This window comes from Coloeus monedula (genome assembly GCF_965178545.1).
Source record: "Coloeus monedula genome assembly, chromosome: 8".
NCBI classification, from domain to species: Eukaryota; Metazoa; Chordata; class Aves; order Passeriformes; family Corvidae; genus Coloeus; species Coloeus monedula.
This window is the reverse complement of record NC_138788.1, coordinates 268,258-283,635: the sequence shown is the minus strand read 5'-3', so window position 1 is coordinate 283,635 and position 15,378 is coordinate 268,258. Positions and strand designations below refer to the sequence as shown.

The following is a 15,378-nucleotide window of genomic DNA, read 5'->3' as shown; positions in this document are numbered from 1 at the left end:
TTATTTTGCAAAAGCAAATGCTTTAAAAATGAAACCCAAACTCTTCCTCTGTGGAATCACTGTTTGACAGGAGCTCCAGAGACATTCCTCCATCTGCAGTAATCATTCAGCAAACTCCCCAAATGTCCAAAAGTCAGCCTCAAAGCCCTGAATTTTTTTTTTCCTCCCTTTCTAATTTTCTTTTTTGAAAGCTCCTGCCTTGCCCACCCTTCACATGGCTCCTCAAAGCATACACCACCCAGTTCTGTCTCCTCATTAATCTAACTCCCCCGTAATTGTGGACACGCTTAGAAGCCCAAGAACAAGAGGAAAAAAACCCTGTCCCTCCCTCGCAGCCTCCAAAACAAGGCTGGCTGCTCCTCCAACACAGGGTGGTCCTTTTCTTTTATTCTTACAACAAAAAAGTTAAACCAAAGCAAGAACAATTTCTCTTACTGCTGCCTGTGGAAGCACATGAAATTAATTTTGTGCCCTGGGTACTTGATTAGGGGGTTGTTCATCACCAGCACAACCATAAAAACAAGGGCAAGAGTGTCTTCCAAACCACACTCAGTAATGTGATACCAGAGGTTTGAGAGTTCATTGTCATCTGTGGAGGCTCAGATGAAAAGCCCTCGTTACACAAGCGAATACGTGAGATCATTTTGGCACAGCCCAGATGAATGTAAGAAAGGAACAGCAAAGATCTTAAGAGCCAGTTCTGAGACTCGGTCAAATAAAAAAAAGGCAGATTAAAGTCATAAAACAAATTCCCTGTCTTGAACCAGCTTTATCTCTCTGTTTGTTTTCACAACATGAAGGTCACACACAACTCTGCCCCTGCCACGTCCATCTGACAACAAGCAAGACCTTGAGCATTGCTGCTTCCCAGGAATAGATCCCCAGTAAATGAAGAGCTGCCTCTCATGTCTCCTGTTACAACATGCAAGAACATGGGGCAGAATAAAGCACCTGTTGCTGTGACAAAACATCAGTGATTAACCCAGCTGACTTCCTGAACAGCACTGCGCAGGCAGCAGTGGGCTCTGCCGGTAACTGGCAAGCATCCAGTTTTTAAATTCCACAAACCAGGTCATCATGGAATAGATACTTACAAGATTTGATGGCCAAGTTTTCTCTTTTTAAATCTGAAAATTAAATGTCTCAAGTTCATTTGGACAGTGGCTTATTCCCCCTTACCCCACACTTTCTAATGGGGCTGAAAAACTGCCATTGAATTTCCTGTTTACGACACAGCACCTTCCAAGCAGCCAGAGAAGGTCTGCAAATGAGGTTTTGAGCTTGACTTCCATGTGAAGAAAGTCTAGAAATGCCATTTGACATTATCAAAGGCTTCAGTTTCACGGGTTCTTGCCAGCAAAGCAAACTTTTCAGTGCTGGCACTCGGAGTCCAGACGATTTTGCTGGAACAGATTAGCAGATCGTAGAAATATCACAAATGCAAGTAAAGTGCAGCAGGGTGAAAAGACAGAAGGTATCTAATGATACTTGTTGAAATGTAAACAGCTTAACTTCTCTCCTCATTGGATTACATCACTCACAAACCTGAGCTCACCCAAGTGAAAATACAGCTGGAAAAGGAAGTTTGGAGGGGCGTGAAACCAGCAAAAGGCTGGAGATCAGGGTTCACCCAAACACAAGAGTATCACATGAACACAGCTCAAGAACACGTCTCCATTTACAGATCTGAACAGCAGGTCAAGTGACTGATTAAAAAAAAAAATTGTCACATTTCAAAACGAGAAATAAATCTTCAGAAGCCATGGATCTGCTTGTCTTCCCGAAGCACTGGAAGCTCAGCCTAACCAGAGGAAGCAACAGCGATTGCTCAGCTCGAGTTGCAGGCAATCAAGAAGGCCTTTTAGGGAAATGTATGTCAACAATAGCAAACCTATTGCTTGTGAACCCTGAAAACATAAAAAACCAGGAATTGCAGGGAAAATCCCTGCTGTACTTACTGGAAAGGACTGTGGTGAGGAAGATGTAGTCGGAAAAAGAAATGAGTCCACATTCTCCAAGCGCATAGAAAATGCTGTCCTCATCGGCAAACTTCTCCCTCTCTTGGGATAACTTCTGTTCGTGCACCCGAGCCACACCCCAAAGAGAGGAGAGAAGCACCAGGTCAGACAGGGAAATGGAAGGCTTTATTCATATCCTTACCACCAAGAAGCCATTCCATGGACGCACACACCCCTACTAGCTCCATCCATATCCAGTGGACCTTTTCCAGCCTTCGACTCTGTTCAGAAGAGTTCTGCAAAGATCGGAGCTTCCCCATCTCAAATGGGGGATAAGGAATTGCACAGGATTCGTCTGTTGGTTCAGCCCAGCTGAAATACACATAAATAAAACTATGGCCATTTTGCTTAAAATCTTTGAGATTAGTGGTAAAAAAACCAGACTTTAATACAGGATTCAAAAGGGAAATTGTTGTATTTCGGTGACAGTTTTTCAGTGAGACTCTGTTGCAGAAAGGAGCCAAGAAAGGACTATTGGACATGAACGTAAAGTCTGATCAAAGTTATGCAAACCATGTGTGTGTGCAAGCTCACAGGGAGGACCGGGCCTGAAACCAAACTCAATTTCCCTCTTGCTCCAGTTCTTTTCAATTTATCAGCTCACAGTATCTTTCTAAGCTAAAAATTCAAGTCCCTTTGATCTGCAGAACCCCCAAAGGCTGAAAAGGATCCATAAAACTGTTAGGGAATCCACACTGGTGACCCACTTTAAGGACACAGTAGGAGGAGGCACACGCACACAGAGAAGAATTAAATTAATACAAAGGAGAGTAGGGGTGGGTGAGGTTATTCCATGGAAACCAGGCCATGCAAGCACACACAGGCATAGTGAAAGCAAGGCTGGATTTAGGAATGGTTTTAGGAAAAACCAGCGACAAACACCACCACACGAGGGTCCAGCTACACAACTGTCCCCCACCGTTACCTCTGTCTAGCGGAGATCCCATCATATACAAGATAAAGGAAAGAAAACTGGTTAACCAACAATAAAACAAGCAGGCAAAACATCACATCAAGTTGAACAGTTAGGCTTGCCAAGAGCAAGGAAAGTTTAGAGCAACCAGGTGGTTGCTGTGACTGGAAGCCTACAGAGATATCCCAGCAAGTGTTAGCTCATAGCTTCTCCACTGTGTCTGCAGCTGATGTCCCTCATCCACCTCAGGTTTTTGGTTTTTAGGGGCTTTTTTTGGTTTGTTTGGTTTTGGGTTTTCTGAGAGAGAACTCACCATTGTATGTGATTGCAGAGTGGGGATGAACTCAGTTAATAATATAGATGAAAATTTAACCTGTATCTGGCTCAGGAACCACAAGAAAAGAGACAAAAATAATCATATAGACCACCAAAAAAACTACAGTTTCCAGGGAAAAATAGTTCAGCTCTACTGATCACATAAAATTGTTCCCAGTAACTCTGCCTTCACCACCTGGAGAGCGCCAGGAATTTAATAAGAGGTGAGTCACTACCAGTAGACAAAATGCTAATGGCCTTCATTTGATGCAAGATAACAGCCATTTATGCTTATGGGGTACCAGGTTGAAATATCATTTCCTCAAAAATGGTATTGCTTCCATTCCCGTCGAGATGGACCCAAAGCAAAAATTATACTGATGCTGACATGAAGAACAAACAACCAACATCTGGTTTTCCTTTGAACCAGAGGGAGGATCTGGGGAGAAAGCGGCTCCCGGTGACTGCTGCTGGAGGTGTTGCCAGCAGCATCTCACCTGCTCCTGTGATTTATTGCCTCTCTCCCTCTGATTGCCTCTCTTGGGCAGCATTTATCATAAACTAGCTATTAGCATCTTGCTCAAAGAATCCCATGAAAAAGTTCCAGAGGGTGGTTTATTAATTTTTATGGGTTTCTTTTCTGCACTTAAAATTCATAGTCAGAATCGAACAGCTCAGAATATTCCTCATAAGAGGAAAGCACAACCATAGACTAACAATAAAAAAGGATATTAAGTTAGTTGCTCTCTGAAATATAAAGACAGATGGGAGGGAGAAGCATTTACCTATTTGCACCTTACTTTGAACAAACAAAGTTAAAAAAAGTTATTTATTTATATTAAAATGAGCATCTACTTGTCACTAACCCAGGGAATACAAGCTGTAACTACGGTGCTCAGCTGCCTGTAGCTCGTGGAAAAGGGAATTTCTCCCACTGATCTTAAGAGAAAATAACAACTGCCCTGATCAATCAGATTTTCAGGGTCCCAGCAGCAGAACAGAAGCTTTAAAAAGTTCCCAACTCTCCCATTTATTTTCCTCTGTCTCAGTGAGAAGCTGTGTGTTTGATTGCTTCCCATGAACTTTGTGGGAAGCTCACCCCACTACAGGAAAGGCTCAAAGCATTCCCAGGCTTCATTCCCCACCAGGAACACTATAGTGCAAGGAACCATAGATAACCTCCAGGAAAAATAAAATAAAATGAATCAATCTACCTACTTCACAAAGCACAACGTGGGCTGTTGTCATCGCTCAGAGTTCACGGTGATTGACCCAAAGTCAGCCCTCACTAACACCTCAAACACCCTCTCCCACAGCCCACCTTCCTTCCAGCAGAAGGGTGATGCACAGCATCAGAACACCCAGGCAAAAATCCCTTTCCAAACCTCCACCCTCTTTTAGAGACACGTCATCTCCACAAATTAATTATCCACAGCCTTTTATCTGAGCACAAGGTAATTCTCAAAGTGCTCAGTCAAAACAATCAAATGTCTTCCGTGTAACATTTTTTTCTGTGTTAAATCCACTCCCAAAACCAGAGTAATTGGCTAAGATCATTCAGCACACCCCAAACAAACATTCAAGCCCGAGCATTCACGAGTCAGCAAGCCATGGGGAACAGTTTACAATTATGATGTACTTTTTAATCAAGCAGTAGATTCATATTTAACAAGCACACAGATGAGCAGACATCCAAATTAACATGTAAAAAGAAAAATAAATTCAAATATCTCACTGCTTTTGGCACAAGCATGGCTGTGTAAGTTCAGTGAGAAGCCACCAGTCCAGTGTCAGTGGAACAAAACTTGTGACAGGTGCTCGGGCAGATTCTCTTACAGTTCCAGACATCAATGACAGGTCAAAAAACAAACTCAAATTCAAGATACAGAGCTTGACTTGCCCTTCCCAACTCAGGCTCCAAGCTCAAGCAGCACCAGGATGTGGGTTTAACAGATCTGTGCAGTGACCAAGCTCCCCCAAACCCACGTGCTGGAGGACAAAGTCATGTGCTGCATGCAGGCAACTCCCCTGAGTTTTTTATGTACAGGCTGGCTGCAAAGCATCCCAAGATACATCACAAACTTCACATATTCCACCCCAAAACTGATCTGCTGCTAGAGCCTCCCTTAAGTCAAGTACAGCTCCCAAGTAACAAAGGATTTGGTGGAAAAACCCCACCGAATCCTTACGTTCCTCACCAAATATTACCTTTATTTTGGATTTTTAAATTGTTTTTCCAGGGCTGAGTGAGGAGTGAAACACGGTAATACTGAATTATGCAAATCTGAAAAATGGAGGTGTATTTTTGCACATGGAGGGATGCCTTCTCTGCAGAGGCAGAGATGGACACACAGTGCTGGTGTTCCCATTCCTAATGCAGGCCTAGAAAAGCCTGAGCACCTAAATCCTGGCAGCTCCACTTCATCTGGCATCCCAGAAACTACAGCATTTCATTTGTGAAGAACACATTCTTGGGAAGTCTCTCAGAGCTGCCAGTTTGGGTTTCCATCTGAAGAAGGAAAGGACACTTTGGGCATATTTATTGCTGTAATTTATATTTCAGCACCACCTTTGCACTTCCATGAACCAAAGCTTCAGGAATTTATCAGCCTTATGTGACCACTTACGCCTTCCAGAACAATGATGAAGTAAATATCCATGAGAGATAATTAATATTTCTCCAGAACCAGGAAGCAATTTTGTCAATTAGCTAGGGATTTTAGATGAAGAATGAACCACCTTTTACTGACAAACATCGTCATACTTGGTTTGTTCCTTTTGAACAGAAACACTTCCAGGTGACCAATATTGTGTGAGCAAATACAAACCCATGAGAGTGGAGAGAAGTCACCTGTATGCAGAGCAATTCTCTTTCAGTCCCAACTGACCACCTTCAGTTTTGGAAAACATTAAAATAAGACATCTATTAATGTATTTCTTTCATGGTTAACTGTAGGAATGTAGGAAAAGAAGTCCTATTTGCCAGCAGGATAGACACAGATTATTGCAGCTTTTTCCCAAGCAGGGCTGTTGAAAATCCAGGGAAATATATACTAAGAGACTTGGTAACAGACAAGGGAAAACCCTTAAGAAATTCCAGTGCAAACCAGCTCCGTGTGGTAATTAAAAATACAAATGCTTTCAACTCTGTCTGCATCAAAACACTGAAAACACAGACATTTTAAATTTTTCCTCATTTTTTTTAAGATTTCAACTTTAAAGAGTCAAAGCCATGTACCTAGAGATTTTGGGCATCTCACTTTAAGAAAACTGAATTAAGAAATAAAAAGGCTTTCAGGATCAGATTTAAAAATTGAGCCTTTCAGCCCAAATGTTCAAAAGTCCTTTAGGGAAAAACGGATAGGGGAGGTCCCTCTGCACTAGGAAACACGGACACAAAAGGGACTTGAGGGAAAACTGAGGGATTTAAGTTTTTAAAGCCACTTCTATAATGTGGATGCAAAATAAGTAATTTTAAATACTCCGCCTGGCATATTTGTATCACTTTTCCTGTATCATTAAATAAGAAAAAAAGTGTTTGAGGCTGTGATGGAAACAGCACAAGGACCTTTTGAAACTCATAAACTTCTTTTAGCCATGGGAAAGCTCACATTATCTGGAGCCACTAGAAATGATCATTTACTATGAAGTGTGCACACCAACACAAGGAAACACACAGGTTCTCCACAGCAAATTGTGGTGGCTGAGTGCTGACCTAAGAAAGTGCTTAAAATTTACCATTGGCAGATAATTCTGCATAATTAGCAGATAACACCTTTCAAGAGTATATTTTAATCAAGAGGTTTTTTAAACTTTTGGGTTTGGGGGGTTATTTTATCTGTGTATCTACACAGGGCCGCAAAAATACAGAGCTGGCCATGGGTGAGGTTGTCCTGCATATTCTCTCACTCCAAATTTGAGCACGTCCAGAGAATGAAAACTTAGGCAGCAATTATTACTGCAGGTGGACTCCTGCGACTGGAAAGAGAAATGGACATTCCCTCCCTTCCAGCAAGGCTGTAAATATTCAAACCACCTTTCAAACAAAGGGCACCTGAAATGCAAGGCCAGCATTCTGTACAACCCAGAAGATCAACGACACAGACTTCCCCGACCCTCGGCAGGCAGCGGAGCCACTCATGCAAGGGAGAAACCCCTGCTGGAAAAGCAAATAGGGAACGCCTTGGAAAAGGGACAGTCTACACTTGTGCTCCCCTCAGCTCTCTGCAGGGTAATGAAATCACAATCTGTAGGACCACAAGGGCATTTTGCACCGAAATTTCATGGGGGAGGGTTGAAATTAGGTTCCTTGATGGCCCACATCAAGCTTCTAAAATGAGCTGAGTTTTGCCACCTTTGAATTTAAATGGCTGTTTAGGTCTCTGATGGAAATTGGGATGCTGCTCTCCCTCATCTCAGCCTGCATTAGCAAGATGAACTCACTGTGTGGAAAATGCCCTGCTCCTTCTCTCAGACACAAATCCCAGTGTGAGAGGACACGAGAAGGAAAATAATAATTCTCTATAAAAAGTGATTATTAAACACTGGCTCAGTTGACGAGGTCGGGGCTGTGCACTTGGTACTCACCCTCCAAAATCTTGCCAGTTCTACAACTCACCAATTGTCTTTCCCTCTCTGTCCTTTTTTTTCTTCACCTGCTTCTCCCACCCAGATTTTCCCTCCTTTTGTAGTCAAGCGAAGTCAAGCATCTCCTAAAACATTCCCTGCCACTCTCTCCATCCATACCCCTTCTCCCTACTAACACCATGTTGCCCGAGGACAGAGTTCTCAGAGCTTGCTTTTGTGTCCCTCAAGTATTAAGCATTAAACTAACACCAGCAAAACTATCAAAGAAATTAAAGCCAGAAATACCCCAGAAACCATTTTTGATTAAAAGACTGCATACACCCACTGAGGGCATATTACCAAGTTGTTTATTTTTCCCTAACTTTCCCTATGGATTTCATTAAGGTCACAAAACTACAGGGCAAACTCAAAGTGTTTAGAGATACTTTCCTCTTTACTTACTAATACTGAACGAACTCCCCTTTGGTTTCTAGTTCTTTTTCGTACAAAACATTTTATGAACTATAACAACTAAATATCTTCTACCTAACATATTCTTTAATACAGTTCACTCTACATGATTCCATAACTTGAAAAACTCAAGTCTGCAAATGTAACCTTTCCCAAACCTACACACCTTCAAATAGATGATGTTTCCTCGAAGTATTAGGCCAGGGAATCAAACTAACTTTGTGGCCTCAAGGGGAAAACATTTTCCAGCAGAGCCAGCTCTATCACAGTCTCATCAAGCTGCAAAATAAGACAGAAGCCTCAGAGGACACTGTGAAACCAGGAGGGCAGGGAAACACGTTTGAGCTCTGCTCAAAGCAATTCCTGTTAATAGAGCCAGGTATTAATGGCTACCCTGAGGACTTCTATCCACAAGCCAAACTCAGGTATTCTGAAATAAATCCTTCAGGCTGAGGATCAAGGAGAGCACTCAGAATTATTTATTAGAGGAGCAGAGAGAACAGGTGAGCATACACTGTCCCTTTCACATGAAAAGTGCATATTATGAGGTCTGAAGCACAAATTAATCAAAGCACATGCTGTCTGCTTTGTACCTGCCAGAAATCCTGGTGGGAGGGGAGAGGGTTAGAAAAGGGAAGAAAATGAGGGAATGCTTGGTTACACAAAAAACCACCACAAACCAGAATTAGAATAAAGACAAGTATCAGAGATATCAGTGGCTGGAAGAAACTCCCGTCAGGTACCTAGAAACCAGAATAAAAGAGGACAAAGAGCAACCAGAGGATTTTAGTAGGAGCCCTGCGGAAACAAGCAGCAGAATTAGGGACACAAAGAGGTAACAGCATGTAGAGCTTTGTCAAAGCCAAAATGCACCACAACTGTTTGGCAGAGAAGGTAGGAAAAGAAGACACTTGTCCTGTACCTAAAGCAGCCCAGGTGCCCACAGGGATGTTTGTGCACTGTGTTAGAAACAATTAAGTATTTTCTTTGACGAAATTCAGTTTTATTAAAAACAAACCAAGAGAAGAATTTGCAAAGTTCAGTGTCCACACAGGTCCCAGCAAATAGGGAAACATCAGAACTAACTGAAGGAGACAGAAGGGTCAAGTTTGGCTGGGAAGGGAAAGCCAACAAGCAAAGAAACCAACCAATGTGGACAGGGTGCCAGCAAAGAAAGCCAAGAAGAGAAAAACCTCAGCTCAGCTTTGCTGGTTATCTGCAATGAACTGCATCTCTGCTTGCTTCCACACAGCCACAGGCAAGGATTTTGTCCCACCACGTCCTTATGACACTTTTCAGGGATGGCAGAGGAATGTTCATACAGGTCAGTGTAAGGTAATTATCCATGTAAGAAGATGCCTCCTGGCTATCATGCAAATACTACCTGTGCCAGGATCAGAGGGTGAAGGAATTTAAAAGCAGGGAATCTGAAGCTGGACAGTGACATTTCACATGGATTATGGACCAGAATGGCTGAACACTTCAAGGTGTCTCCAAGCAAGCCACAACCCAGCCTCACCAGTTCAACTGCAGACACTGGGGACACATGAATTTCAAACTCCGTTACAACAGACACTGGCAAGACCTCACACAGTTGGATTTAGAGGACTCCTCACCTGTTTTCATTGCATTTAAGCTGAAGAACATACCTAGTGTCCTTCTCAGCCAATGAGCTCCGTAAAGCAAGCGCACCTGCACTTTACGCTGCTCTTTACTGAACTGTGATACTGGCTTTCAGTAAGGCAATACTTAGAGTTGCATCCTTTGCAATTAAGGTTTCAGAGGCACTTAGACATCCCAGGAGCTCAGAGCTCTGACCCAGTGTTTGGCTCCTGAAGGACAGCAGGACTTTAAGCTTGTCTCCCTTGCTGCAAGTTTGGGTCTACGGCAGCTGATCACACTCTGGTGGGAGCCTCGTGCTCCAGCCAAAGCCCATCCACAGAGCAAAGGATCCCAGAAATTCTGACTAACAGACCAAGGCTACTTTCCTTCCCGCTTTTTCAAACCTGAGAGCAAGATCCTTCAATCCACCAGAAAAGGATGGTCCATCTATCTCCAGTCTTCTCCTTGGAGATCCTCCCCAAATACATTTTTTCAAGCTCCTCTGCTCCTGAGATGCTCTTTAAATCATCTGGAAAGAAATCTGCCTCCTGAGCTGACTCCCAGCAAGTGTTTTTTAATGGACGCACAACGTCAGGGAAGCTGAAGATACTCATTGCATTGGTCCATGGTATGATCCTGCATTTTACAGTGGAAGTGAATTCCAGATGTTTTACCAGCCCTTAGAGACACCATGTGAAGTATTTTCCTTGTCCTTCACCTTGCTTGGCATTACTTTATGGTATCCCCAAACACCCAGAGAAGTAAACATAAATGCTGGCAGGAAATACTTAAGTCATAAATTTAATTAGAGGGCGCTGAAAGCCTCTAATTACTTACTGCAGGAGGGAAAGCTGCTGCTGGTAGCTCAAAGGCTTTTGCTTTTATCGAGCAGTAGCAAGGAATTCTCCCTACAGGAGGAAAAAGAGCAAGTCAAGTGTATCCTAATTAAACTAATAAGCCATCTAGAGTGGGGGTTTATTTCCTAAAATAGGCTAGAGATCTCTTAAAAGCACTCCAGCTCACCTTCACCTTTCCAGCAGGACGCACTGCTGGAAGCTCAGCTCGGGGACAACCTGGGAGCTCCCGTGCTGGCTCATCAGGCTGGTGGCAGGGTGGATATGCGGCTCACAACTGAGAGCAATAACATGAACAGCACTGTTTCTTTATTTCTTTGAGAGATTAGCCTTGTCAATCATTAATGCATAAGCCAAAAAGATCCCATCAATAAAGAGAGAGAGCATGAAAAAAGAAAATTTTAAACAAAAACTGCACGACAACTTACATAACATTAATGAAGCTTATGCCAGGTTAGACATGCTAAGAAATCTATACTACTTAGTGAGAGCATATTCATCACTAAAACATGAGTTATTTCTCCTACAGATGGGTTAAAAATGCATTTGCTTTCCCACTGCCAAATGCAAGAGGGAAGAGACAGTGGAAACGCAGTAGACAGACAATAATGATCTGGGCACCTCCACACCACAGCACCCTGAGATTGTGTCTGTTCTCACATCAGCCTTCTGCTCAGGCTCCATATGAAATGTCTGCAAGCTGATTAATACCTGTTTTCTACTCTGAATGAATAGTAATCAATGCCTCTTTTCCCTACTTTGCTGAGCTTGCTTCCCTAGGGAAGAAACCACCACTCTTAGACAAAAACAGAGCCACAGGTTGCCTCCCTGTACACACACAGCCCAAAAGCATGAGCCCGTGCTGGCACACACATCTGACCAAAGGTTTGTGTTGGATGAGTGTCTCCAGGGCTTTTGGTCTTGCATGAGTGAAGAAAAAGCATTTAGGCTCAAATTACAGGAGCATTGTTGCCATTAATAAGGCAGTAACATTTACCTCCCCGTCCAGTAAGCCTATAAATTATCAGTGGGAAGAAGGAGGGGCAGGAAGAAGGGAAAAAGGTGGGTATTATCTTCTCACCGTTGCGTTCAGTCACACATACAGCAAGCTGCCTCGCAAACCTGACACAAGCACAATACAGTGGCACATCACTCCCCAAAATCCTTTGCCAAGATCAGTCCTGATCACCCCACAACGGCCAATTGGTTGTTTTGATGGTAGTTTTACCTAAATAAAACAGGTTCTGTGAAAGGAGCAGCTCATACATCACCTCACTAATGCTGCAGCATTTAGATCTCAAAACACATGCTCAAAATTCACACAGATGCTACAAACATTGTCCTGGAATATGTAATTAAAATGCAACTAACTGCACAGACCTTTTAACTGAATCTCCTTCCAAATTACTGTGCATTGTCTTTGCTCAGAACTAAAACCAATCCTCTCTCCCACTCTTCGGCCAGGATCTGGCCCGTGGATTGTCAGTGCTCTTGAGCAGCACAGCTTGCTTGTGTCCAAATGTTCCCAAGCTCCTTTCTCCTTAAAAAAGGAGAGGAAATTTCCAGTGATCAGGCCTATCTTTGAGTACCACAATTCCCATTACCTCTGTGTAACATCCATAAGGATGCTTAGGGGAACAGTGATGACCCTCTCACCCTTCTGCCTGAGCTCAGCAGCTCCTCCAGCACACGAAGGCAAATACCCTCCCATAGAGGCTGCTTTGATAATCCAAGAGAAGCGTGTGGCTGGAACCAGGCACAGAGGGAGAGATGCAAAAGGGTTTTATCACTATGCAAGTGAAACCCAGAAGGAGTGAGGTCAGCTCTGCAGCACTTCAGTTGTGCTGGGCTGAGTAAAAGCAGCGTTATTTTTTTTAACTGAAACCCAAAGCAAGCAACAAAATGAGAACAAGTTGCTGTCAGATCAATCTACTGTCAGCTTCCTTCATTACCAAGGGAGAGCCAAGGCCAGCTCATTTTATCCTCTCCTCAAATTATCCTCTCCCCTGGACATTACTGCCCTAATAGCCGTGGCCAGATGTAGCCAGTCCCAAGCTGTCTTTAAGCAGACAGCCAAGCAAACAAGAACCTCTATTTCTTCATTTTCAGAGCATGCTGCTTCCAGGGTGTTATTAGGCTGTGGAAAAATCAGGTCCCAGGAGAAGACAATAATAAAGCAAAGTCCATTGCAGTCCCCTGAATCTGCTGCCTCACTCTCAGGCAATCAAACCACAGCACAGAGACATCCAAGTGCAGCAGCAACATCTGTAAGTTATATAAAAAGCTATTTCAGTCTACTACAGGTCAGAACCCACGGTGTTGAGGGGCAAAGGAACAGAAAGCCGAGTCCAAAGGATTTGCCTCTGGACCTTTTATCCAGTGTGCTGGGAATCGCCTGCAGAGCACTCGGGAACAGAGGAGCAATTAGCAAAAATAGTGTGGGATTCAGCACTTCTTCCCTACAAACAAATCTTGTTTATGTAAAGCCTAAGGGATGGGAGTGATAGCATGACAAGATAAAATGATGAAAGTGAGTGGATGCAAAACAGACTGTCATGAAACCAGAGGGAGAAACACTGGGTATTTTGCAAAGAATATACGTCCTTTCTTTGGCTGGGTTGGCTTTTTTTAACCTCAAAAAGCAGACATCACATTTGTGGCAGGAGGGAAAAGAAAACAGGTGTTCACGACACGCTTTGGAGCTTTATGTATCAAAACTAACTGCCAAAATCCACCTCCCTGTTGTCTGTTTTCCAGCAAAGCCCTGCTCTGCTGCCTGGGTAACCAGTGCACTCGTCCAGTGCTCATGACAGGGACCCCACATATTTGATCATCTCTGTCCCTGCTAAACACAAAACCAGGGAATTGCACACGTTCAGCCCTCACATATAAAGCTTTAAATTCTTTTTCCCCAGTGTTGAGGCTTTCTGGAAATGCCTGACACTCTGTATCAGGTGCACCCTGCAGCAATAGGGGGTGAGATGCTGATGCCCCTTTGAAAGCTTTATTTTCAGATGATGCAGGTGAAAATGCTGCTAAAAGCTGGAGGACCATTGTGTGCCACTAGTGATATGATGGAAAATTAACTAACCTGCAGTTATCTGCATCAAGGAGTCCATCTGAGCTGCCAGTCCTGGGTTAGAGCTGCCTTTAGCACACCAGTGGGATTTACAGTGTGGATAATTAGGTCTGTGATATCCACAATAACAGGCCGGATGCTACATGGCTCCACTTTCACAGGGAGACAAAACTAGATCGGAACTTGCTTAAGATTTTACCAAAACCTCTCATGACAGCACAAACACCCAGAACAGTTGTGCACTGCTGCAGGAAGGACCTGGGGCTCAAAAGGGGAACAGAGAAAGGCTGTTTGATAAGGGGGAAATACATGGTTGGGATGCAGAAAAAAAGCCACGAGAGCACCTCCTTCCTTTAGGAATCTGGAGATGAGACTGGAAGGGATAGGTCCACTGAGTTTCCCTTGAAATGGTTTAACTTGTGGGGCTCTCACACAGTTAGAAAGAAGCAGCAAAGAAATGTGGTTACAACCCATGATTTCCCAGCCCACCAGAATATAGGAAGTGGTAATAGTTTGTCTGTAAACATTAAAATAAGGTCCCTTTATAGTACCAATCTTTCTGTCATTACAGAGAAAGCACTGCAATGCTACTGAAAAACAAAATGCTCAGAAGAGAACACTTCACACACTTCATTTAACTTACACCCTCACACAGGTAATAACAGAAGGATTCTAGGTCAAAAAAGCCATTAAATAAAATACATGTAATAGTCTAATGTGCTCACCTTCCCATCGTAGCGTTTCACTATGAACTGGTCCAGGCCCAGGTCTGAAAGAGAAAAAAAAATACTTACCAAAAAAAAAAGCTTTTATACCGTAAAAACAACTATTTCTTGTGTTTTCTGTTTGAGAGGACTGGAAAGTAAAATGCACAGTATGAGTAACATCTGCAGAAACTGTAAGGACAGGAGGAAAAATTTATTTGGTTTTGTACATTTTGTACTTTGCATTTTGAACACAAAAAACCACCAAACTCATGGAATCAGAGAAGAAAACCTCCTTCTATAGCAGGGCCAGCAAGAGCTCAGCAACCAGCACCTATCAAGAGCCTGAAATACCCTCCCCAAAGTAGATCCTTGCACTATTACCAGGCAAACATTTCACCTACGACTCCTGGTGGTTTTATTAACTCCTTTTGAATGGCTCACAAATGGGAAAACAAAGACTTGTTCCCATAGTTAACTGGGATATCCCCAAACAAAGCCAAAGCCTGTTCATATTTGAGGATAAAATAAATAGATTTTAAAAGAGGTAAGTTGTAGATGCATTTGCAAGAAGTGGAGTTCTTTAGCTGGATGGGAGGAAGGCAGGAAGAGGGATTATTTACACCAATAAAGTCTCTCATACTGTCACAAAATGCTTACTTTATGTTGAAGAGGGGAAACAAATATCCCAGCCTTAGCTGAGTTAAGGCACAAAGCCCTCCTCTAACCCACAATGCCAAGCAGGCTGCATCTAACACCGGTGATGGCACATATAAGCAAGATGACAGAAAAAAAAGCAGGAAGATCAACTGTCTGATCTTTGCAATCCAAAGTCAGGAAGATGCATCCTGAGAAG

At 43.1% G+C, this 15,378-nt stretch overlaps 1 protein-coding gene across 3 annotated transcripts in view; it reads right to left on the bottom strand.

Annotated features, from left to right (window-relative positions):
- The window catches only part of MICU1 (mitochondrial calcium uptake 1), an 84,816-nt gene that overhangs the window by 37,094 nt on the left and 32,344 nt on the right, over positions 1-15,378 (bottom strand). For 2 of the 3 annotated variants that reach the window (XM_082286078.1, XM_082286079.1), the window contains exons 6-7: positions 14,544-14,587; positions 1,959-2,073 (exon numbers count right to left, since the gene is read on the bottom strand). In XM_082286078.1, coding sequence (XP_082142204.1) covers positions 1,959-2,073; positions 14,544-14,587 — 159 coding nt within the window. Of the gene's footprint in view, positions 1-1,958; positions 2,074-4,981; positions 5,140-14,543; positions 14,588-15,378 lie in introns of those variants that run through there. The other variant, XM_082286080.1, reaches the window with a different exon arrangement.